General features: G+C 37.9%; 1 protein-coding gene across 9 annotated transcripts in view; it reads left to right on the top strand.

Annotated features, from left to right (window-relative positions):
- FAM169A (family with sequence similarity 169 member A) overlaps window positions 1–24,522 on the top strand; it is a 62,093-nt gene that overhangs the window by 1,009 nt on the left and 36,562 nt on the right. For 2 of the 9 annotated variants that reach the window (XM_055331444.1, XM_055331452.1), the window contains exons 1-6: window positions 72–122; window positions 16,027–16,120; window positions 18,057–18,191; window positions 19,298–19,397; window positions 19,755–19,840; window positions 22,202–22,373. In XM_055331444.1, coding sequence (XP_055187419.1) covers window positions 18,060–18,191; window positions 19,298–19,397; window positions 19,755–19,840; window positions 22,202–22,373 — 490 coding nt within the window. In that variant the 5' untranslated portion in view covers window positions 72–122; window positions 16,027–16,120; window positions 18,057–18,059. Of the gene's footprint in view, window positions 1–71; window positions 123–212; window positions 307–329; window positions 512–15,307; window positions 16,121–18,056; window positions 18,192–19,297; window positions 19,398–19,754; window positions 19,841–22,201; window positions 22,374–24,522 lie in introns of those variants that run through there. The other 7 variants (XM_055331446.1, XM_055331447.1, XM_055331451.1 and 4 more) reach the window with 6 other exon arrangements.

The raw sequence follows: 24,522 nt of genomic DNA on the forward strand, positions 1-24,522 counted from the left end.
GCGGGACGACCTGGGAGGGGGCCGGGCCGCCAAAGCGGGCCCTCGAAGCCTGCGGAAGGGACAGTTGTAACTGAGAATCACAGCTGCCACAGTTTGTGATTTTCAGGGTTGCTGAGGATCTGGTAATTCCTGTTTTGATGTATCTTCTCGAAACTGTGCCGAAGCGCCTGGTGGATTGAGTGGGCGCCGTTTGCAGCTTACGCGGCGTCGCGGGCTTAGAACCTGGCCCGGTGGTGTTGCATAATACACACGCTCGGCCTCGGCTGGGCCTCGGAGGGAACTCACCAGGATGGGTCTGGCTTTGAGGTAACACGGATCATGTGTTTACGTAGGTGGCCTGGTTGCACCCGAGGTGTGCGGGCCCTGGCTGCAAACCACAGGAGGAAAGATTTTTGGTGCCTCACACGGACCAGATTAACTTCCTGTGTTGAGGGGAGGACAGGGCGTGGAATAGTAAGGGGAGCCCGGGAACGGCCCTTTGTGATAAGCCTTACAGCATCAGTCTTGCAGGGTAAGTTTGCGGGTGTCCTAGCAGCCTCCTCTCTTTGAATTGATTGATTGATTGATTGATTGATTTTATTTATTCATGAGACACACACACACACACACACACAGAGAGGCAGAGACACAGGCAGAGGGAGCCCGATGTGGGACTCGATTCCCGGTCTCCAGGATCACGCCCCAGGCTGCAGGTGGCGGCTAAACCCGCTGCGCCACCGGGGCTGCCCCTCTCTTTGAATTTATGATGACGATTGGTTTAGGGAACTTAGAATATAAGCAGCAATATTAGCCTGCTGCACGAGTAATGGTCTAAGATGCTTCACCTGTGGATTTAAGGTTGTGAAAAGTTTCAAATTAGTCTGACTTGACAGTAGTCCGGAATCGTATTAGAATCATTACAGGTGGTATCCTTTTCTAGTAAAGGTAAAGGGCACAACTCTGATTCGGATAAAACACAGTGTTTTATAATAAGAGTAAAATTTGTCACTCTTATGAAATTGCTCTAAACAGAAATGTCCTGCCTCTCATTAGTGACACGTTCTAGGAGAAGAATCACGGAGGTGAAAGGGACCTTGGACATGGAGAGATGAGCCTTGTGGTAGGGAACTTGAGCAAAAGTACAGATTGTCTGAAAGGGGTTGGCGCTATTTTAGGGAATAAGCAGGGAATAAGGATTGATCCTCCCGGCAAGTTCAGCTCTGAGCTACAGTTCTGACACCTTTACATTGATTCTGTTAATACACAGTTTATAGAGGTTCACTAAATTGGTACTATAGTATTTTATTAACTCCGGCTTGGATTAATGTGGTTTGTGATTTTGAGCATCGTGTCACCAATGTTTGGGAAATAGAGAAGGAAAAAAAAAAACCTCTTAATTTTTTTCCCATTAACTCCTACTCCTCCTCCCTTTTTTAATTTTAAGGTTTCTTTGGTGGGGTGGTGGAGAGAGCATGGGTGTGGGGAGGGGCAGAGGGAAAGGGACAAGGAGTGTGGAGCCTACCACTGCGGCTGGATCTCAGGAACCCTGAGATCATGACTTAAGCTGAGGCCAGATGCTTAACCGACTGAGCCACCCAGGTGCCTGGTCGCCTAGGAGGAGAAATATGGAGGTGAAAGGGAGCTTAGCTTGGACCTGGAGAGGAGATGAGTCTTGTTTTAGGGAACTTTTACTTTGGGAGAGGGAGGAGTTAGGGGAGGGAAAGAGAATCTGAAGCCACTCCCTGCTGAATGGGGAGCCTGAGGTGGGCTCATCTCACCCCTGATCTTGAGATGTGATCTGAGCCGAAATCAAGAGTCTGTCACTCAGCCTACTGGTGCTGTCTAACTGTTTTAAAACCTTACGTGTGTTATGTTATGTGCCTAAAAATGCACAGAGATTTACTTTTTAAAGGTAATTAGAATATAAGAGGATTGAATATTCAGGCAGAGGTTCCAAAGGATTTATGAAAGATTCGGTAGAAAAGATTATTGGTTGAACAGGAAATGAAACAAAACTTTCATGTTTCTTCCCGTTTCTTTTTGTGATTCTAAAAGGAGAAAGGAATTGCATAATTGCTGTGTTTGAGATGATTTTCTCCTCACACATCATTTGGCTTTTGATCCGTTGTATATTTAACCCTGAAATGAAAGTTCGAAGGTTGGTATGCTTCATAGGTAGTAGGATATTTCACAGTTCTTTCCAACAATTACTCAGAGTTGAATTTATTATGGAAAAGGTGTCCTGGTTTAAAATAATCAGGGAAAAGCTGATAATTTACTAAAGACATCCTAAAATAATTAGGCTTATTCAGTTTCAGGGCTGGTATATGAGACCTTAATGTTTATCCTCTCTGGAGGAGGGAACCACTCCCTTAGCCCCACCTATTCTTTGTCTGAGAAGGTTGTGACATCACATATTTTTTAAAAATATATACCATTTGTAGGTACTGCTGGCTCCAGTGAGACATTACTTTTAGCCGACACTAAAGATAGCTTTCCTTTAATTCAGCAAACACCGATTGTCTGTTGTATGTGAAGGGACACAAAACCAAGTAAACCTCCCCTTCATGAAGTTTATAGTTAAGTGAATTTTTGTGGATTATTATTTTTTTAAAGATTTTTTTTAGATTTATTCATTTATGAAAGAGAGACAGAGAGGCAGGCAGAGACACAGGCAGAGGGAAAGGCAGGATCTGTGCAGGGAGCCTGATGTGGGACTCGGTCTCCGGTCTCCAGGGTCACCCCCTGGGCCAAAGGCAGGCGCTAAACCGCTGAGCCACCCCGGGATCCCCAATTTTTGTGGATTAAAATGTTAAAGATTCCTTCAAGTCTATAAATGTACACAGAGTTTTGCAGCTATGGTTTGTGCAGTGGAGAGGGGTCAGCTGCTGAAAGGAACTGAGGGAAGGAAACTAAGAAATAGAATTGAGAGAGGGTCCAGGGAAGGAGAGAAATATTGAAATAGCAGAATCATCAGTTGGGTTTGGTCTATCATAAGGTCAGGAGGGTGAGGGTGAAAATAATCCACTGAATTTGAGAGTTAAGAGGTCAGGGAGGCTTTAAAAAGAGTACTATCAGCGTAATGACGAGGGGAGAAGCCAATTGAGGAGTGACTAGGAGTGCTGAAAATGTTAATAAGCTTGACTTTTTGTTATACAACAATTGATAAAGAAATAAACTGTAGTATTAAGTAATTTTATAGTCTAAAATCTCTCTTTTTTTTAAGATTCTATGTTTACTTATTTGAGAGAGAAAGCACAAGCAAGGGGAGCAGCAGAGGGAGAGGGAGAAGCAGGCTGCCCACCGAGCAGGGAGCCGGACTCGGGCCCCATCCCAGGACCCCAAGATCATGACCTGAGCCAAAGGCAGATGGTTAACCACCCAGGCACCCCTAGTCTGAAATCTATTACGCGTAAATACCAGTGCTTTCAAGTTTGGGTCAGCCCCCAATTAATACCTGATGAACTGACTCTGATTCTTCACTTAATGGTAGTTACTATTCAGAGGCAGTATAATAATCCACAACTCAAGGCAAATAGACATGGATTTGAAACCTGGCTTTGCTGTTTCTAGCTGCCTTTTAAGATGTTTAATCTCTTTGGGCCCCAGTTTTCTCATCTATAAAAGAGTAGTTATAACAGAGTTTATCTTAAAATGTTGGCAGAGTTAAGTGTGATAATATATCAAAAGGTGAGCTATTAATATTGAGGAAATTAGGATAGTTTTAAGTACCAAGTTCTGTGTTCCTCATGTTTTTCTCCCTTTTGTTACCTTCTCATACCCACCCTGTGTACAACGTAACACTTTGCTTTTCATTTTTAAAATTAATTGTGATCTGCTTGTCAACCAGAGCTTTTGCACCGCATGAAATAAAGTATATAAACCCTTAAAACCCTTTGTGGCTTTTGTGGATTCTAGACTAAGAACCTATCTTTTATTTTAGGTTTATTTATTTTTTTAGTGATTTCTACAAAGCATAGGGCTTGAACTCATGATCGTGAGATCAAGAGTTGCACACTCTTCCGACTGAGCCCAGCCAGGTGCCCCAGAACTTACCTTCTAATTTTAAATCTGGTCCTGTTTGTATTATTTATGCTCATGATGGAAGATATAGCTAAGTTTAGCAAAAAGCAAGCATGTATTTGAAGTCTTGATATTTGGCTTTGGAAAATAAGATATATCTAAAAGTGCTTGAAATTAATTTTAAGGCTGGGGAGACTTTTTTTTCAATGATTTTTAAAATCAGAATTGATTCTTTTTATTTTTATTTTATTTTATTATTTTTTTACAGATTGGATTCTTTTATTTGTGGTATTTTTTAAAAAATTATTTTTTTATTGATGTTCAATTTGCCAACATATAGAATAACACCCAGTGCTCATCCCATCAAGTGCCCCCCTCAGTGCCCATCACCCAGTCACCCCCACCCCCACCCACCTCCCTTTCTACTGCCCCTAGCTCGTATCAAGGCTGGGGAGACTTATTGATAATATATATATTTTTATAAAAAATAAATTGAAGTGATTCTGAGTAAGTTTTGTTTGGAGAATACTTTTTCTATCTGAGCAGCTTCTCAGAATGGCCAAGAAAGGCATAGTTTTATGAAATGATTTATATGGTTTTACAGTTTGATGTGTAAATGACCACTCAGCTAAAATCTGTGTGCTCTTGATGCTTCTCTCCAGAACTGACACTGGCTTGGAGACATTCTTGTCTGTGCGTACTTAGGGCCAAGAGATGTTTCTCCTATCCTGAGTTTGCTCTTTGACTAGCTAGTTGGCTGTGTTTTCATGTGGATGTAATTCATTTGTGGGTAGCATTTGTTTTGGAATGGCCCATTCTTTTTGCCCTTGAGATAACATGCAGAATAACTCTCAAGTTTTCATCTTCATATCGACTCTTCACGTATTTGAAGGGCAACTTCCTTGCTTCCCTTACCCAAGGCTTTCCTTCTCTAATTTCTCCCAATTCCTGTTCCTCATCTATTGTACCCGTAGTGTCTAGATCCTTTGCCATCCTGGCTGTTTTCCATTGGAGGCATTCCAGTTTTTCAGTGTGATTTTTCTTAAAAAGTTACCTGAGTGGAATCAAAAACTATGGATGCTGTCTGACCCATGAACAGTAAAGGGATGCTTTTCCATCTCTGGATCTGGACAGTCATAACAGTAATAAAGAAGCCCTATTCTAGGGTTATTTTGCTTTAACTTAAAAATTTTGCTCATGGTTCATGTTACAGTCTACTGTCATCTAAAACTTAATGTCTTATCTCTGTCCTTCAGCAATGAATAACTTAAAAACTGTAATGTAACTTAGTGAATTTCATTTTTTCTTTAGCTGTTTTGTCATAATTAAAGAAATATTTGGTAGGCATTTTACTTTGACAGTTTTTATGTTTCCCTTTTATTTTACTTTAAATTTTAAAAGGACTTTATTTATTTGAGAGAGAGAGAGAAAAGAGAATGTGTGGGAGAAAGCAGGAGCAGGTGGGAGAGGGAGAAGCAGGCTTCCCACTGAGCCGGGAGCCCAACCGAGGCTGCATCCCAGGGCCCTGGGATCATGCCCTGAGCTGAAGGCAGGCACTCAACCAGTGAGCCACCCAGGTACCTCTTATTTTTGAAATTCTGGAAGGCATTTCATAGCACTGATATTCTCTGATGCCTGATTTTTTTACTCATCATTACTTGCATGTGCCCATTGTGAAATGTGGCTGTACTGACTGCATGACTTGTCCACTATCCTCTTATTCTCAAATTTTTGCTATTGTTAAAAGTGTTGCTCAGAATATTTTCATTCATGTTTCCTGGAATATCTCTAGTTGTTTACATGAGCAACATGACACATGAAACCATTATTATTTCTCAAGTATTTGAACCCATTTGCATTCTTACTAGTATGTCTAAATAGTCTTATTGATTCACTACCCACACTTAATAGATTCCTTAATTTTTGCTTATCCAGTGGGTACAAAGTGGTATTTAGTTGTGGTCCCAATTTGTATTGTCCTGATTATGAATAAAGCAGAGAATCTTTATAATAATAAAGTTTGCTTTGTATCGTGTAATAACCATTTAAAAATTCTGAAGACAGTGGACCATAGTTATTAGAACAGGCATTAAAGTCTGAAGAAAAGATTTTACAAGATTTAAAATATCTAACTCCTAAGGAGTGACTACACAATATGTTTGATATATTCAGTGATACTTGTGTGATGAGATACATCCTGGATTATATTGGCCTTTTGTCTTGACCTGGGAATCTGGGCTCCAGGTTAAATCCCTTGGAGACAGATTGCCTAAATATAGAGCCTGCTTGCCACTTACTAGCTGTGTGATTTTGGGCAACTTACTCAACCTGAGTTTCCTTATTGGGAGACTGCGTGTTAAGAATACCTGCCTCAGGATGCCGGGGTGGCTCAGCGGTTGAGCATCTGCCTTCGACTTAGGTTGTGATCCCCGGATCCTGGGATCGAGTCCCGCATCAGGCTCCCTGCAGGGACCCTGCTTCTGCATCTATGTCTCTGCCTCCCTCTCTCTCTCTCTCTGTCTCTCATGAATAAATAAATAAAAACTTAAAAAAAAAAAAAGAATACCTGCCTTGTAGAATCATTTGAAGGAATCAACGAGATAACGTATAGGGCATCATACCTGGTGCAAAGCAAATAAGCCATAAAGGGTAATTCTGTTGTCATCATTGGAAATCATGTTTGAGTTTTAAAAAATAATAATAAATGAATTTTTGATACTACTCCTTTGTAAATTAAGACTTCTTTTTCCTATCTTTTTTCTTCAAGTAATCAAGTATAAACACGTAAGTTATTAGTTAGAAGACACGGCAAATAATTTGACCCAAATGGATTATACTTCCGTGGAGTTCTGAACGTGACAGTATAGACAGATGAAGAAAGATCACATGTTAATGTGTTAAGTATATTAAAAGAAGTATGCACAAGGTATTTCTCAGAGTTTCTCAGTTTGTCTCCCTTCAGTTCTGTTAATCCATCCTATGTACAGCTGTGGGACAGATTGTCTGAAAGCATATGCTAGAATGTTTCTTTCCTGCTCAAGATCCTTAAATTGCCTCCTGCATCCCAAGTAAACTCCAGCTCTTTAGTATGGTATTCTTGCACTTTTATGTTCTGTCTTCAGTGGATTTTTCTTGCATTCCTACTAGTATTTCTCTTAATATACTTTACGTCTTTTGGTAAATCCAACTGCTTGCCGTTTTCAGCTTGCTTTCTGGCTTCCATTCAGTGTGCTCCATCTTTTTAGAGTGTTTCCCCCTCTGTCCCTGCCTGTTGAAGTTCCAGATACTGCTTTTCATCTAGCAGCAAAACCTTACATGTATCATCTGTGGCAGTTCTTCCTCCTAGCACCCTGTGATTTGTTTATACAAACTTTTATTCATTCATTCATTTAGTAAATACGTATTGAAGTCAGGTAAGAAGGCTACTACCATTACTTACCTCTTTCTCTGAAGGCTTATTGCCAGTGAGAGATAAGAAAACAAGTTTTCTCAATCTGGGTGAGCAAACCCACCTGTGGTTGCAAGAGATTTGCAAGAACAGGTGTTTGGGACCATGGATGGAAGTGCAGAGTTGGAGAAGCCTGAAAGGGAAGGAGGTATGGGGAGCATGCGTTCCGAATCTGTTTTTTCCAAGTTGGTATTAATCTCTGCCCATAGTGGCAACCCTTGATTATGTTTCTTAGTTGTGTAGTGAAAATATTCGGCAGTGGGGTGGGTCATGGTGATCGTGAATCAGCAGAATATTTCATAAATCGTATGCCAAAATTAAGCACCAAGTTTTGTTTTTGCTTTTGTTTTGGGCTAGATGTATTTCCTTTAAAGTGAAAACATCAGACTTTATGGTTCTAAATGAAATAAGCCTCTGTGATACTTTATGTTGAAGATATCTACTACAACATTGACATATTGTTGAGACTCCTGTTTTTAATAATTGCTTGTGTCCTTGAGTTTTACTGTGCCAAATTCCTGTTAACTTTAATGAAGCGCTATAAAATTAGATCTGTTATGGGGTAAAGAAGCCAGGTAAAAGGATTTTGTTTTGAGAGAGACAAAATTTTATGATGTATTCATCTAAATAGTTATTTTGGTTTTGTTTATTTATTTTTTTCCCCCTGCGTTTGGAAACTGCTTCTGGGAGATTATAAATAGTGTTCAGTAATCTGGGTCATGAAGTACTAGAGTAGCTGGCATCTTCTAGAGGCAAATGTATTCCTTTTTGCACTACAATAGTCAAGTGGAAGCTTCAGTTATAAGCACATTTCTACTTCTTTGCATATGTATCTGAGTAGTGTAAGTAGCTCTCTCTAGATCTTGCTCAAAGTGTATAGATAGTAAGATAACAATTTAGCCTTATGGGTTCTGTTTTGCCTTTCCAAGGTAGACCTCCCCCCACCCCATCACATTCTCGCTCCCTTGCTGATTGGAGGCAGGCACGTAAACTAAATTTTGTCAGTCGGATGCATCCAAGAGAGATGGCACTTTTTTTTTTTAAAGTATTTATTTATTCATGAGAGACCGGCAGAGGCAGAAGGGGAAGCAGGCTCCCCGTGGGTACCTGATGCGGGACTCGATCCTGGGACTCTGGGGTCATGCCATGAGCCAAAGGCAAATGCTGAGCCACCCGAGATTGTACTTCCATGTTTAAGTGATGTCTTAGATCTAGGACCATCTTCCTGAATATGAAGAGAGAATTAAATTCTTAGAAACTGTGTAAGACTTCTGATAGGTGTCTTTAACCATTGCAGGACTCCTAAAATGCTCTACTTTTATTTTATTTATTTATTATTATTTTTTAATGCTCTACTTTTAAACATAGAGTTGTGGTAAAAAGAATAGACATCAGAGCCAGACTGCATGGATTCAAATACTAGTTCTGCCACTTTACTAGAATGTATCCTTGAACAAATTAGCTGATTTTGCTTCCTACTTAAAACAAGCAACAGGCATGAACTCCCCTTCTAACTTCCTGCTCTGTTAGCCTTAAATGTATAGGCAGTCCTCACCCACAAGTGATCAAAATCTTTTTTCTTTCTCAGAGAACAGGAGAGGGTTTGTGAGAAGCATGGAGCCAACCTGAGATTTAATGGTTGGAGCAGTTTATTCACTAGTTTTATTCTATCGTATTCAGAATCTCAGCTCTAACACCGGAGAAGGATAAAGGTAGGGTTTAGGGTCTTTTGTAGAGCAGGAAGAGTAGAAGAATAAAGGGTAAGATAAAGAGATCATTGAGCTAATGGAATACAGGGACTAGGTTAGTTAGGGAAAAACTGATGTTAGAAAAGAGAAAATGGAACAATCAGAGAAGAATCAAAATAAGGTTCATAAACAGGCTTTTTCTGTAAAAGTTTGAGAGCCATTACCAATTATGTTGCCTGGATACCCATTTTCAGTGTTGGGGAAACAATCAGGAGAGGTAGGATCACGACTTGGATCGGTTGAGATAATTGTTGTTGTTTTTTTTTTTTTCCTAAGAACTCTTTCAGCTCTAAAATGTCCATATTTTAAAAATATTCCACTCCCCCTAAAGTCTCCAAATGATCATAATAATCTATAAGAATCTTGAAAATTTAGGAAACGAATTTATAAAATACATTCTTCATTTTTAAGAGTGTAGTTGACATCCTTTTTTTTTTTTTTTTTTTTTTAAAGATTTTATTTATCCATGCAGGGAGCCGGACGTGGGACTCGATCCCCGGTCTCCAGGATCACACCCCGGGCTGCAGGCGGTGCCAAACCGCTGCACCACCGCGGCTGCCCTGTAGTTGACATCTAATAATTAACCTTTAATAGGGAAAAAATCACAGTAATAGGCATTTGTTTTCTCATTCTCATATTTTCTTCCTATGAACATTCATTCTTTCAAATAGTTATATGATTTTTCAGGAGAAAGGGGTGGAATTTTTAAAAGATGTATGTGGAAAAGCAGCTGAGCATCTTAAAATTCTTATGTAAGAGGTATTAGTATTGTGTTTTTATACAAGTTAGCCAGGATTAATGAGCAGAACATTTGCTTAATTTATAAATTAATTTGGACACTTTTTACACTTCATTATTCATTCTGCGCAAATTTTTTGATGAGTTAGTTTGCTTAAGGCAACACTAAGCTCTCTCATTCATGTAGAATCTAGTTAGCCCTTTTGGTTTATCTCATGGGTAGAGCTTAAAGTATTTGACAAAATTTGATCTGACAGCTTTACAGTTATGTAACACAGAACAGAGCTGAAAAAGAAGTGATTTATCATAGCAACCTATATTTCTCTTTAGAGCTTTACCACTTTTCTCTTGCTAAACTGTGGCAGAACCACCATAAGGCTGGTAGTTTACAGTTGTAAGTTCACCAGTATATTTTTTTTTATAAGCCATTACAAACCTTTAGAGGTGAAAAGGTCCTTAGGATTATCCTGTCCAGTTGCATCACATTACCAATGAGAATACAGAAGCTTAAAGAGGGTAAGTAACTTGCCCAGGGTCACTGACTTAGCTAGTGGTAGAGCTGACCCAAGAACCAGGGTTGTGCATAGAATTCCAATTCCAGTTGCTCTTTCTGGTGTAATATGTGAATAGAATATTTAATAACAAGGGAATTATAGCAATATTTTACAAAAGGAGATGTCACATAACCATGACAAATATGATTTTGCATATTGAGTGTATTTTCAATGTGGCCATTTCTTAAAAGTCTGATATGTGGTCATTTCTCAGTAAATGTTACCTGCTGCTGTTAACTTACTGGTTTATAATAATTTCTAGTTATTTAATCTTCATTTACTTACTTTTAGGTGATTATTTAGCCAATAAAATTGAGCACTAAGAGCAACTAGTAATAAAAGTAATGGATTTAAGAACAGATTTGCAACTCATAAACATTTTAAAAGGGGGATGTGTGTATGTGTGTGTCTCTGGGCCTTTGGAATTAGAGAAATACTTGCTAATTCTTTTCATTTTAACAACTATGATGCTATAGTTGTTTTTAAACCGTACTCATAAATCACAACTTCTTGGCAACATTTCTCTCCCCAGTAATGGTCTTTATGCAAATTTCAAAGTTTTTAAATTGTTGGACTGCAGGAAAACAATTGTTTCACTTTGTGTGTGTGTGTGTGTGTGTGTGTGTGTGTGAATATTCTTTAATAAGCCCAGAAGCAATTATTTTTCTGTTTAAAAATGGTCATCTAAAACGATTAAAGAATGAAAGATAATGAATTTCTGTTTTTACACTTTAATTAATTTAGTCATTTTGTAATTAATTGCCTTTGATTTGTAATAGCACCCTCCTTCTGGTATGCACGCCTATACCTATAGTGCAATATTTTCTAAAATGTGCTGATATAATACTGGTGATTTAGTTTTTTTTTTTTATAAGACTTATTTATTTACTTAGTTTTTGAGACTGCAAGCATGAGCAGGGAGGAGGGGCAGAGGGAGAAGCAGACTTCCCACTGAGCAGGGAACATGCCCTGGGGCTCAATCCCAGGACCCTGGATCATGACCTGAGCTAGGGGCAGACACTTAAAGGCAGACACTTAACAGACTTGAGCCACCCAGGTACCCCTAGGAGTATTCATATGAACATTTAAATGATGGTAGTTAGAAATTTTAATGCTGACTAGGAAAATGTATAATCTAATGTCACTTTGGTGACTTTATAGTTTAGGGTAAATGTTTCTAAAAAAGTAAACTGAGATTCTGATACCAACTGCAACATGGATAAACCTTAAAACCATTATGGTAAGTGAAATAAGCCAGACATCAAGGGATAATTGTTGTTGATTACACTTAAGTTCCTAGAATAGGCAAATTCATAGAGACAGAATAGAATGGTGGTTAGCAGGAGATGGGGGAAGAGGGAATGAGGAATGATTGTTTAGCGGGTACAGAATTTCTGTTTGGGATGGTAAAAAAAAGTCCTGGAAATGGAGACTGGTGATGGTGGTACAATAGTATGGATGTGCTTACTGCTAAGAATTGTAAATCTAGAAATGGTTAAAATGATAAGTGTTATATGCATGTTTTACCAACTTAAAAAAGAGGAGGGAAGAAAAGAAGATGGAGAGACGTATGTGTGTATTTTTAAAGAAGTGAATTGAGGGGCATTTGACTGGACTGGTTCAATTGGTAGAACATTTGACTCTTGATCTTGGGGTTGTGAGTTCAAAACTTAAAAAAAAGGAAAAGGAGAAGTGACTTGAGAAACATATTAAATAGTGATATAGGGACTTAACACCCTAGGAAAATGTCCATGGTGGTATGCATTATTGAAGCTTGGGCAACACCAGGGCAGAGAACTGATCAATGGTTTAGGGAGACCAGCTCCTATTCAGGCTTAATCTGCTGTGGACTAGTGGGTGGGCCCGCATTTCACTCTTATTTGAAGCATATTAGGTAAGAAACCAAGACCTCTCATCTCAGACTGTATACTGCCCTAAAATTATTCTGGGCTCTGCGAAATGTGTTCTTTATTCAGATCATCTACTTTGCCTGTGTAACAGAATTGTCTTCTTTTCAATAATGAAACAAAAAAGAATGTACTTAAAACATGACATTAGCATTTGAATTTGAAATCTTTTTACAGTAACAGCAGATGAAAAAGAAAAAATCACTTATAAGCTTGTTTCTCTGTCAAGACTATTTTTCCTTCTGTGTCCATTTTGTATTATCTAGAATGCCATATTTTTGTATGATTTTATAATCAACTGTGCTTTTTTTAAAAAAAGATTTTATTTATTTGACAGAGAATGAGAGTCAACTGTGCTTTTTATAGACCAAGTTTTTGTCAGCAGGGTTTAAACATTATGTTTCATCCTTTAGATTATGATTAGCATCAACAAATGAAATTTTTATTATTTAAACAAACTTAAAATCTTTTTAGGGCACCTGGGTGAGTCGGTTGGACATCAACTCTTGATTTTGGCTCAGGTCTTGATCTCAGGGTCATGGTATGGCCATGAGTCAGGCTCTGCGTTCAGCGTGGAATCTGCCTGTCCCTCTCCCTCTGCCCCTTCCCTGCTTACTCTCTCTTAAATAAATGAATAAATAAAATCTTAAAAAAAAAAAAGATTTTTAAGTAATCTCTTCACCTAAGGTGTAGCTTAAACTCACAACCCCAAGATCAAGAGTCACATGCTTCACCTCCTGAGCCAGCGGGGTGCCCCAGCAAATGAAAAAAAAAATTAAGTAGCCTCCACACCCAGTGTAGAGCCCAGCATGGGGCTTGAACTCACAACCCAGAGATCAAAACCTGAGCTGAGATCAAGGGTCGGATGCTTAACTGACAGCCACCTAGGCATTGCCAGCAAATGAAATTTTTAAATATATTTGTTCATAGCTTGTTGTGGCTGTTAATTTTCAAGAGAGTCTTTTGAGTTGGTTTAAGGTAATCTTTCCTGAGCTTCATGTAGTCAGTGGTATGGTATATTAAAAATCTCTTAATGTGTTGCTTGGATATAAAGCTGGGGTCTTCTCTATAAGAGAGTAAAAACAGTTGATACATTCTCTTAACTAGTGTCCTAATTATGCTTCTTTCATCACTACTCACCGTTTATCTTGTGTTTTTAGTTTGATCTAAATTTTTTTTAAAAGAATGATTTATTTTAGAGAGAATGAGTGAGAAGAGGGGAGGGGCAGAGGGAGAGAGAGAATTCTGAAGCTGACTCCCCGCTGAGTGCAAAGTCCCACCCAGGGCTTGATCAGGACCCTGAGATCATGACCTGAATTCCCGCTACTTTAGTTTGCTGTTATACACTGAGTTTGATACAGATGAAAAGAGTTACTCAAACTAAAAAGTAAGCTGCCTTCACAGTAGAGCTGCTGTTTTATTTTATTGAGCCTTTCCTTACTCTTACTTACCCAAGCTCCTGGTTGATCTCTCTTGAAACATAAAGGTTTTTTTTTTTTTTTTTTTTTTCATTTTCGTAAGTTGGCTAGAAGTCTTGTGGTACAGCTTTCATCAGTAGTTTGGCAAATTTTTCTTTCTGCTTTTATTTAGACATTTATGGTTACTAACAGATGGGCTGAATTTGTGTGTTCTATTTCTAGGTTTTATTTTATTATAATTATTTTTTAAAGATTTTATTTATTAGAGTGGGAGGGAGGAGGAGAGACAGAGAGAGAAGAGCAGTGGAAGGGGCAAAGGGAGAGGGAGAATCAGACTCCTCGCTGAGCAGGGAGCCTCACGTGGGTGTTGATCCCCATCCCAGGAGTCTGGGATTATGACCTGAGCCTAAGGCAGATGCTCAAGCAAGTGAGCCACCCAGGAGCCCCTTTAATTATTTATTTGTTTTTCTGTGAAAGAGAGCAAGGGTGACCATGTACAAGTAGGAGGAGGGTCAGAGGGAGAGGGAGGAGCAGACTTCTCAGAGCCCAAGGTGGGGTCTGATCCCAGGACCCCAAGATTACGACCTGAGCTGAAGTGAGAGATCCAACCAAGCCACATATACACACAGCATTATTTGAATAAAATTAGGCTCCCAGTCATATGTACACCAAGTTTTAAAGTCCCTAAGACCAATATTTCAGATTATCTCATTATCACCATATCTTCAAAATTCAGAAAACTGTATTTTTAAAAAATATTTTTATTTGTTTATTCATGAGAGACATAGGCAGAGAGAGAAGCAGGCTCCATGCAGGGAGCCCGATGTGGGACTCGATCCTGGGTCTCCAGGATCATGCCCTGGACTGATGGCAGCACTAAACCGCTGAGCCACCCAGGCTACCCCAGAAAACTGTATTTAACTATAACTGTTACCGTGTGTGTCCTTTTATTTGTTTGTTATATTTCCACCAGATATTCAATTCCTGTCTAATACTGTTAATGTGATAAAATGGATTTGAAGGTCATTTCAGAGAAAAGTAACTTTGCTTTTCTCAGTTGCTTTTCTTCTGCCTTTCTTTCCCTTTTTGAATTTTCCTTTATGAAAACTGAAGAGGTTATTGACAAATATAGCTGTTCTTGCTCCCCAGTTTTTATTTTGGGTAAATACAAAATAGGGAATTTTTATTTTATTTAGGTATTTATATATTTTTAAGTAGGCTCTAAGCGCAGTGTGGAGCCGAGCATGGGGCTTGATCTCACAACCCTGAGATCAAGACCTGAGCTGAAGTCGAGTCGGACAGTTCACTGACTGAGCCACCCAGGCACCCCCAAAATAGGGAATTTTTAAAGCAAAATCATCTATATTGCTTTATATATACTCTTTTAAGAACTAGTAGCTCAGTATTTGATGTAGATTGTAGGTTTTTATTTAACTTTATAATGGATATTTTAAAGAGTACACAAATCAGGATCCTCTCCATGCATCTGATATGTCTCTTAAGTTTCGTTTAACTTACATTAGTGTTTACCTTTTTTTTGTAAAACTCCATGCTGTATATTTATTGTAGAAACAGAGTTCTAAGTTTGGCTGACCATATACATAAGGCTTCATTTCACATTTGTCTAATGATTTGGTTAGATTTGGGTCCAGTTTTCTTGTCATATCACATGAGGATGCATAGGAGTTCTCATCCTACTTTTAGTAAGATTGGTTAAGTGTGGATATACATACCTAGTACATATGAGTGCATTTATACGTGCCAAAATACTCCTGCCCAAACGCTCGTAGCAGCCCACCTGCCCATCAGTAAGAGAATAGGTAAATAAACTGTATTTGGGTATGATGGAATACTACATAGCAATAAAAGCAATAAACAAATTAACTGGCATCACCAACACTGCTGCTGTTTCTCACAGAAATAACCTTGAATGAAAAGAGTTGACATAATAGAAAGCCTGCTGTATGATTTTAGATATAAGAAGTTCAAAGATGGGTGAAATTGTCTGATTTAACCATACCATAAGACCAATGAAACAATACTACCTTATTAAAAAGTTCTTTTTACCCCTTCTGATTGAGATAGCTCCCCTTAATCCTGTATTCCATTTCCATAGATCTTAGGGTTTATTTCCATATCTTATTATTACATTGGTTTGAGTATTCATGTGCCTGTTACAGAAGTTTTATGGTTTTGTTTTGTTTTGTTTAGATTTTATTTTTAAGTGACCTCTACACCCAAGGTGGGGGCTCAAACTTGCAACCCTGAGATCAAGAGTTGCATGCTCCACGACTAAGCCACCCAGGTACACTCCGTTCCCCATTAAAAAAAAAATATTCTATTTTTTAATTTATTTTTAAGTAAGTCCTATGACCAACGTGGGGCTTAAAGTCACAACCTCAAAATCAAGAGTCACATGCTCTACCAACCGAGCCAGCCATGAGTCCCTAGAAGTTTTAGACTATGTTTTAATATCTGACAAGTCTTATACCTTTCTCCAGCCATTGCTCTGCCTTTTGAGGATTTTTCTAGTTATTCTTGCTTATTTACCTTTTCAAATTAACTTTATAATTAACCCGTTTTGCTTCAGGAAAAAAAAAGCTATTTTCATTAGGATTGCCTTAAATTAATAGATTATTTTAGGGAGAGCTACTATCTTTTTGGTATTGTGTCCTTTCCAAAGAACATGGTTTGTCTTTTCTTAGTTTGTTTACTTTGCTTCTTTCAAGAGTGTTTTAGACTTAAATAGATTTCCTGTTGTTTATTGTTGTTAAACTTAAGCCTATTTTAATTTTTGCTTTTGTAGATGGGATCTTATTTTCCCTTTTTACTAATTTTTTCCATTCATTATTTCCTTTTACCGGTGGTTATTATATATATGAAGTCTTGATGTATGTGTTTAATTTTATATCCTACTATTCAACTACAATTTCCTACTGCTTGGTATAATTTTTCGTAGATTCTTTTGGATTTTTCAATTAAATATGTTTGCAAGTAGAAGTAGAGTGAGTCTCTCCCTAAACCCTTATACCTATCTCGAGTTGTTAAGCCTTTAATTGCTTTCTCTTGTTGAATTGCATTGACAAATACCTATATAATTTTATATAGTAGTAGAGTCTTTATTTTTCTTGGTTGTAGTGGAAGTCTTTTTAAAAAATATTTATTTGAGAGAGTGCAAAAGAGAGGACATGTGCGAGAGCATGAGGTGGAGGGCAAAGGGAGAAGCAAACTCCCCTCTGAGCAGGGAGCCCAACTGGGGCTTGTCTGTCCCAGGAACCCTGGGATCATGACCTGAGCCAAAGGCAGATGCTTAACCGACAGAGCCACTCAGGCACCCCAGTAGGAAAGTCTTTAGTGTGTCCCCACTAAGATGCTGGCTTTAAAAATATATATATGTGCACATACATATATACGAGATGTAACTTACACGCCATAATATTTATCTATCGTAACTGTCCAATTCAGTGATTTTTTTTTAAAGAAAATTTATAGGATTGTAAAATATTTTTGTTAATCCCAGAAGTTCCCATGTGTCTGTCCTTTTATATAGTGGTTTATATGTTGACAGATATAGGAGGATATACTTAAATGCATATGTATAGAGACACCTGGGTGGCTCAGTGGTTGAGCATCTGCCTCTGGCTCATGTTGTGATCCCGGGGTCCTGGGATCGAATCCCTCATTGGGTGCCCTGCAGGGAGCCTGCTTTTCACTCTGCCTGTGTCTCATGAATAAATAAATAAAGTCTTCTAAAAAAAAATGCATGTGTATATATGCAAATATGTATACCTTAGCCTGTATATTTTTATCTTTTAGGAAATTACCCATTGTTTCCTATTTCATTGCTTATTTTTAGTACAAATGAATATTTCAAAGTTTTTTTTAATGTATATTTTCAGTCATCAGGCTCAGATTGTTGTCTGTCTTAGCAAAGGTTTTTTAAAGTGTGGTATTAGGGATCCCTGGGTGGCACAGTGGTTTAGCGCCTGCCTTTGGCCCAGGGCACGATCCTGGAGACCCGGGATCGGATCCCATGTCGGGCTCCTGGTGCATGGAGCCTGCTTCTCCCTCTGCCTATGTCTCTGGCTCTCTCTCTCACTGTGTGCCTATCATAAATAAATAAAAATTAAAAAAAAAAAAGAAAAAAAATAAAGTGTGGTATTAAAGTAAAAAGTTTTTTCTATGAGTAAAAAGAAAACATTTCGTCTTCTAAAATATTTGTCCCATCTTGTTTGTTGAAGAGAATGGCATTCCCTGTGGATATGCTGGATAATTGCAGTCATGAGGAACTAGAAAATTCTGCTGAAGATTATATGTCAGATCTAAGGTGTGGGGACCCTGAAAATCCTGAACGTTTTTCTCTTCTCAATATTACGGTAAGGTGTGCAAAGGTGATTTTTGTCAACCTTTTAAGTTGAGTTTATATGTGAAATCAGTATCTTCTTACTATTTTTCATTTAAAAATGTTAATTAATCACCTTTGAAGTTTTCCTCCAAAGACTGTTGAGTAAAATGGGTAAATATTGGTTGGTTAGTACAGCAGCATGATCAAGTTTTAAAAAGACAGGTTATTGCTTAATATTTATATTTTGCTTTTAAAATTATATGTAAGTTGTTTTGCTAAGACTGGTTATGGCATTTGAGCTAACTAAATTAAGTTTACTTTAGATTTGGAATTTGTGACTTTAGAAATTTTTAATAAAAAAATCAGCAAAACAATTACATATTTTTATGTCACAAATTATTTTTTTTTCTATCCAACTTTCTAATTTATAAGTGTGATGTATTGTGAGGGAAAGATCATTAGCATTCCACTGTGAAATAGATGGTAGGCCAGTTCTGTACACTCTGCTGGCCTCAGAGTTTTCTTCCAGAAAATGATGTTTAAAGGATTTTTTAAAATCTGTTCTTCCAAAAAAAAAAAAAAAAAAAAAAAAAATCTGTTCTTCCAAAACACCAGGATTTAAAAATTTTATTCTTATAAACCACAAATATTTTATAATTATTTGAATTGTAATATTATCTCTAAATGGGGAATTATGGTCAGATAAATGAAGGTAGAAAAATCTTAAAAGTATCATCTGTATCTCACAGGGAAAACAAATGTACCTATCTGATGTCTTTGACTATAAAATGAGATTTACCCCCGTGAGATTGTCTAAATAACAGATGATAAACATAGTTGTTTTTTAATGAGTTTATGTTCCGTATCATGCCTTTGTTTTTATTCAGATGTGTGGCTAGAGCATAGTAGTAATATTTATTGAAGTAAACTTTAATTTTTTTCCCCAAATAATAAGATTCTTGCAAAAGGGAAGTCTGATTACTAATTTTTTTGAGACTGGAAATATTTTCTATGAAATTAAATTATGTAATTTGTATTAATGTAGAGAAAGTTCAATATTTTGGTAGAAGCATGGTTTTTTTGCCCTATGTTTTCTTAACAAACTCTTCACTACTCTTTAATCAATTGTCATTTCAGATTCCTATTAGCCTGTCAAATGTAGGCTTTGTACCTCTCTATGGTGGAGATCAGACTGAGAAAATTCTTGCTCTTTTTGCACCTGAGGACTCACTCACAGGTCTCTTTTCTGCTTAATCTTTATCAATTGAGGAAGTTTTCTCCAAACAATAAGATCTTTATTAAAAAGTAGCTACAAAAAAAAAAAAAAAAGTAGCTACATGAAGGAGCTTAAAAAATTGTTTCAAACTAAATTTCAGAAAATAAAATTTTCACTTGTTTGTAATTCTTTTGGTTTTTTTTTTTTTTACTTATTTGTAATTAAATGTTTACTGAGTGAAATAAAAAAGGTGTAAATGGGGCCACATTGTCTTAAAAGTGTGGGTGTATTTAATAAGGTTACCTGTATAAGCTTTTTCAAATAGTAATATTGCATACTGTAAGACTGAAATGTTAATAATAATTTATTCTGTTTTAGCTGTGGCACTTTACCTTGCTGATCAGTGGTGGGCTATTGATGATATTGTGAAAACATCTGTTCCTTCTAGAGAAGGGCTTAAGCAGGTAACAAGATCCTGTAATTTAAAACTGTTTCTTCTGAGGCTGTTTTACAGTATGTTTCCCCTAAACATTGATAGTTGATGAAATTATTGAGCACTTCTCCATTTTAGTATAACCAGGTTGTATTAAACCCTTAGAGTTTCAATGTTATGATGAAACTGGTAGTCTGATTGAACTTCCTTAATTTTACGTGGTTCCAAAAAGTATCAAATTTGGGTGAGGAAGAGCGAATACCTTGGGGTTACTTGAAATGTAGTGACCTGAATCGACCTGTTAACTTCTGGTTTTCTTAAAGGGTAGAGAAAAAGCTAGTTCTCTCTGTGTGTTTGCCTGTATTCTCTGTCTATAGGAGAGACTGACCAGGAAACCTGTCTATCAGAAGGGCCATTTTACGTGGTCTCTTCAAGTGTTCTAAAGAGTGGAATAGAAGGGAGGTCCTCGGGGGCGTACTACCAAACTTTATCATTTTTTTTTCTGTCCTGGTCAACATTTTATCATTTACTGAGAGGAAGGCATACATAGCTGGTATGCTGATCACTTCTGCCTGCCACAGTGCTTGATGGGAGAAACCAGTCTATGAAAGGCAGAGTTCAGAAACAAAGAGCAGGATGTAACACAATGAAAAGTAGTACCCGGAGGTTCAAAAAATTAACTGCACATGTGCACCATTAAGAACAAGCTAAAACAGTGCATATGAAAACGCTTGGGCTATAGTTAATTGGGACTAAAGCCAAGGTAAGCAAAACAGCTAATAAAAAATATGCCTATATAGCAAAGTCCCATTGTCTTAGCAATATCTTCAGCATTCGGATCTGTTAATGTCTGCCAAGTCCCAGTGGAAAGAGAGACGTTAAGGATCTGGAGCAGTTTCAAGGGAGGGGACCCCACATTGCATTCAGTCAGTCTCTTCCTTTAGTTGAATGTCTTGGCTTCTTCAAAGTACAGTTTTTGGTTATAGTCTGCTTAGTATGAAGAAGAATTTTATAGTGGTCAGAGCTGTTCAAGGAAGGAATGGGTTGCCTTGAAAGCTAGTGAAGAAGAATTTTATAGTGGTCAGAGCTGTTCAAGGAAGGAATGGGTTGCCTTGAAAGCTAGTGAGCTTTGTCATTTCTTGTATTTGGTATCTGGTATCCCCTAGTGTGTAGTATGGTTAAGGTAGTTTTGTTGTTTTATTTTTTGAGAGTAGTGTGTGTATAGTTAATACTTTTTGTTCTTCATTCACTTAATTAGAGGGCACTCTTGTTTTTCCTTGAGGAGACTTGAGGGGAAATAGACTTTATGGATAGAACTCTTGTTTTGAGTGGTGAAAAGATGTCTAAGGAAAACCACATCCTTTGATGTCAGAAAGTTGGTGAGGGGGTCCCGGTGACCATGTGGCTCTGCATGTAGGAAGTGAGCCTCTACCTCCATCCTGTGAGTGCCCCATGTTTGTTTTTATCAGACTTTCCTGTGCCACTGTAGGGTCTGTGGGTATGTATGTGGGGTGAAGTGGGTATTCCTTATAGTTAAGATTCCCAAGACATGACTGTTAAATGAACATTTTACCTGGAAAAGATGAGACAGATTCCTTTCCTTTCCTTTCCTTTCCTTTCCTTTCCTTTCCTTTCCTTTCCTTTCCTTTCCTTTCCTTTCCTTTCCTTTCCTTTCCTTTCCTTTCCTTTCCTTTCCTTTCCTTTCCTTTCCTTTCCTTTCTTCCTTTTCCTTTCTTTTCTTTTCTTTCTTTTCTTTCTTTTCTTTTTTCTTTTTTTTCTTTTCTCTTCTTTTCTTTTCTCTTCTTTTCTTTTCTTTTCTTTTCTTTTCTTTTCTTTTCTTTTCTTTTCTTTTCTTTCTTTTTTTCAGATTCCTTTTCTAAGAAGATAAGTATGGCCTTGCTCATCAAATAAGTTATTGTTCTCAAAGTCTTCGAGGATAACATAACTTTTTTTGGTCCCCCCCTGCTCTTTTTTAATTTACTGTTGAGGCTAGAATGGGGGTGAAAAAGAGTTGAAGCAGTAGAGGTGTTGGGAGCAGCAGCACTTACGGTGGGGGAAACTCTGGATCTGGGCAACTGGAAGAGGAAAGAAAACACTTGAGCGCTAAGGAAGAGATGCTGAGGATTGGTACATTAGAAACTCATTTGCCTGTTTTAGAATTTTGCTGAGAGGCAGTATTCCATGCATAGTATGTGTTTGTAGATATGAATTGTTATTGCTGTGAATGATTCATCTCATCTGTGTGATGGAAGGTTTAAGAAATCATTTTGAGTGTATTTCCAGTGCTTTGAATGCTAGTATGAGGTGTAGAAGCAGGAAGCAATAGGTAGATGGCATCTCTGAATGGATGCGTATCATAACTGTTGTGCCTGGTGTCTGACTCTCTTTCCAGGTGAGAACTCTTGGGGAGAGAGTGGTTCTGTATGTTCTGAATCGAATTATTTATAGAAAACAGGAAATGGAGAGACATGAGATACCATTCCTGTGTCATAGCAGTACTGATTACGCTAAGATTCTGTGGAAGAAAGGAGAGGCCATTGGTTTTTATTCAGTTAAGCCTACAGGTGAGTCCTTAAAAGTTACTTGAAGTATCTATTATAGAAACCTCCTTTTTAGACCCCAACTATGTCAGTATCCTTTCAAATGACTCTTTAGAGTTTAAATTGAGGTGACTTTACTTAGTATTTCTTGGGAGTACTTTGAGTCTACCTATCTGTGTACATGAGGCTTGTTAGGAAAGTCTTGAAAAACAAAACAAAAATAAACATTTGACAGAGGGTAGGATTTCTCCATGTATGTACAAAGAGAGTTGTCCATTGAGCCTCATATTTGGCTATCTTGATTCCTTACCATGTCCTTCCCTTCATTTAAAGTAGTTGATTCCTGCTACTATCACTATTACGGTCTCCTTCTAAAACTGCTATCTACCCGTGGACAAAATGTATTGTCTTTGTCTGCCTCACATAGCTGATTCAGCCTGATTTATCAAAGGCAGGTTTGCTGATTATCATAAAAAACAATATATTTATAGAATTCAGCTAGCTTCGAAATCCTTAATCTTCTAAAGTTTGGGTTTTTGGATACTAAGATCCAACTAGACCCTGTTCCTAAAAGATGGGTGCAACTTCATCATGCCTTCCCTATTTTCCTGCCATTTCTCCTCTATAGAGGTATTGGAGCCAGAAAGATCTAATGTGCCTGGTCCATGTACACACATTCACCCTACACTTTAAAACCACCACATAAAAAAGTTGGCCTTTTCTGTACCTTGAGCAAAAGACCTTTCATAGAGAACACTCACATTATTTTCAGCCTTTTTCACAAGTCATGCCTTCCAAATTTATCCCTTTTGGTTTGATCACATCTAAAGATCATACCAAATTCACTGTTGATTTGCAGGACAGTTGTGACTGATGGGTTCATTACATGATTAGGACAACACTTAGGGTAAGAATTAGTTCATGTAGTCAGTGAGAAGTTTGCTTTTTCTCAGGAATAAAAAATTGTGATCGGTAGCTTAAACTGCTTTGCTGTTTTATTTTTTTTTTCAAAGATTTATTTATTTTAGAAGGAGAATGCACAATCGGGAGAGAGGGGCAGAGAGAGAATCTCAAGCAGACTCCCCGATGAGTGCAGAGCCTGATATGGGGCTCAGTCTTAACAACCCTGAGATCATGACCTCAGCCGAAATCAAGAGCTGGATGCTCAACTGACTGAGCCACCCAGGCATCCTAGCTGGTTTGCTGTTTTAATAAATACTTTGGTTCTCCTTAATAGACTGTTTTATTCTTGTATAAATTTGAGATAGAACCAATACTTTACGTAACTTCAGAAAAATATCATTACACAAGGGCAGAATAATAATGTTGGATGGAAGCATTGCATAAAAGGCATCAGGGTTTTTTTTTAAGACTTCATTCATGAGAAACACACACATGCACACACAGAGAGAGAGAGAGAGAGAGAGAGAGAGAGAGAGAGAGAGAGAGAGGCAGAGACACAGGCAGAGGGAGAAGCAGGCTCCATGCAGGGAGCCTGATGTGGGACTCCGTCCTGGGTCTCCAGGATCATGCCCTGGGCTGAAGATGGCGCTAAATTGCTGGGCCACCCGGGGATCCCCGGCATTAGGGTTTTTAAAAATGTTTAATAACTTTGGGGTTAGGGTATATTTTGATTACTTTATGCTTTATTTTATACAAGGTTATTCCTATGGCAGTTGGGAGATTTTTTTTTTTTTTTTAAACTTACTGCCTCCAGGAAAGTTCCTACTTGAAACTAGCTCATAAACATTTAGAGCACATACTAGTTTATGCTAATTTATTTAGAGCTTAAAGTACACAGTTAAAGGGCATAATATTCCTTTTTCAGTTTTCTAATCAGTACTTGATTCCAAGAGTGTGCCTCCTTTTATGTGCTTTTGTGGCTCCTTCTCTCCTTTACAACCTGACCTCTATTTTTGCTTGTTGTGGAAATTAAATTTTATATCCTTGAGCTTTCAAATGCTACTTGTCTACCACTTTTAGCATTTCCATACTTCTCTACTAATTGGATTACCTCCTTACTATTTATTTTAGTTCTTTCCCTCTTTTTTTTTTTTAAAGATTTTATTTATTTATTTATTCATGAGAGACACACACACACAGAGAGAGAGAGAGAGAGAGAGAGAGAGAGAGAGAGGGAGGGGCAGAGAGACAGGCAGGGGGAGATGCAGGC

This window comes from Nyctereutes procyonoides, unplaced genomic scaffold (genome assembly GCF_905146905.1).
Source record: "Nyctereutes procyonoides isolate TBG_1078 unplaced genomic scaffold, NYPRO_anot_genome, whole genome shotgun sequence".
NCBI classification, from domain to species: Eukaryota; Metazoa; Chordata; class Mammalia; order Carnivora; family Canidae; genus Nyctereutes; species Nyctereutes procyonoides.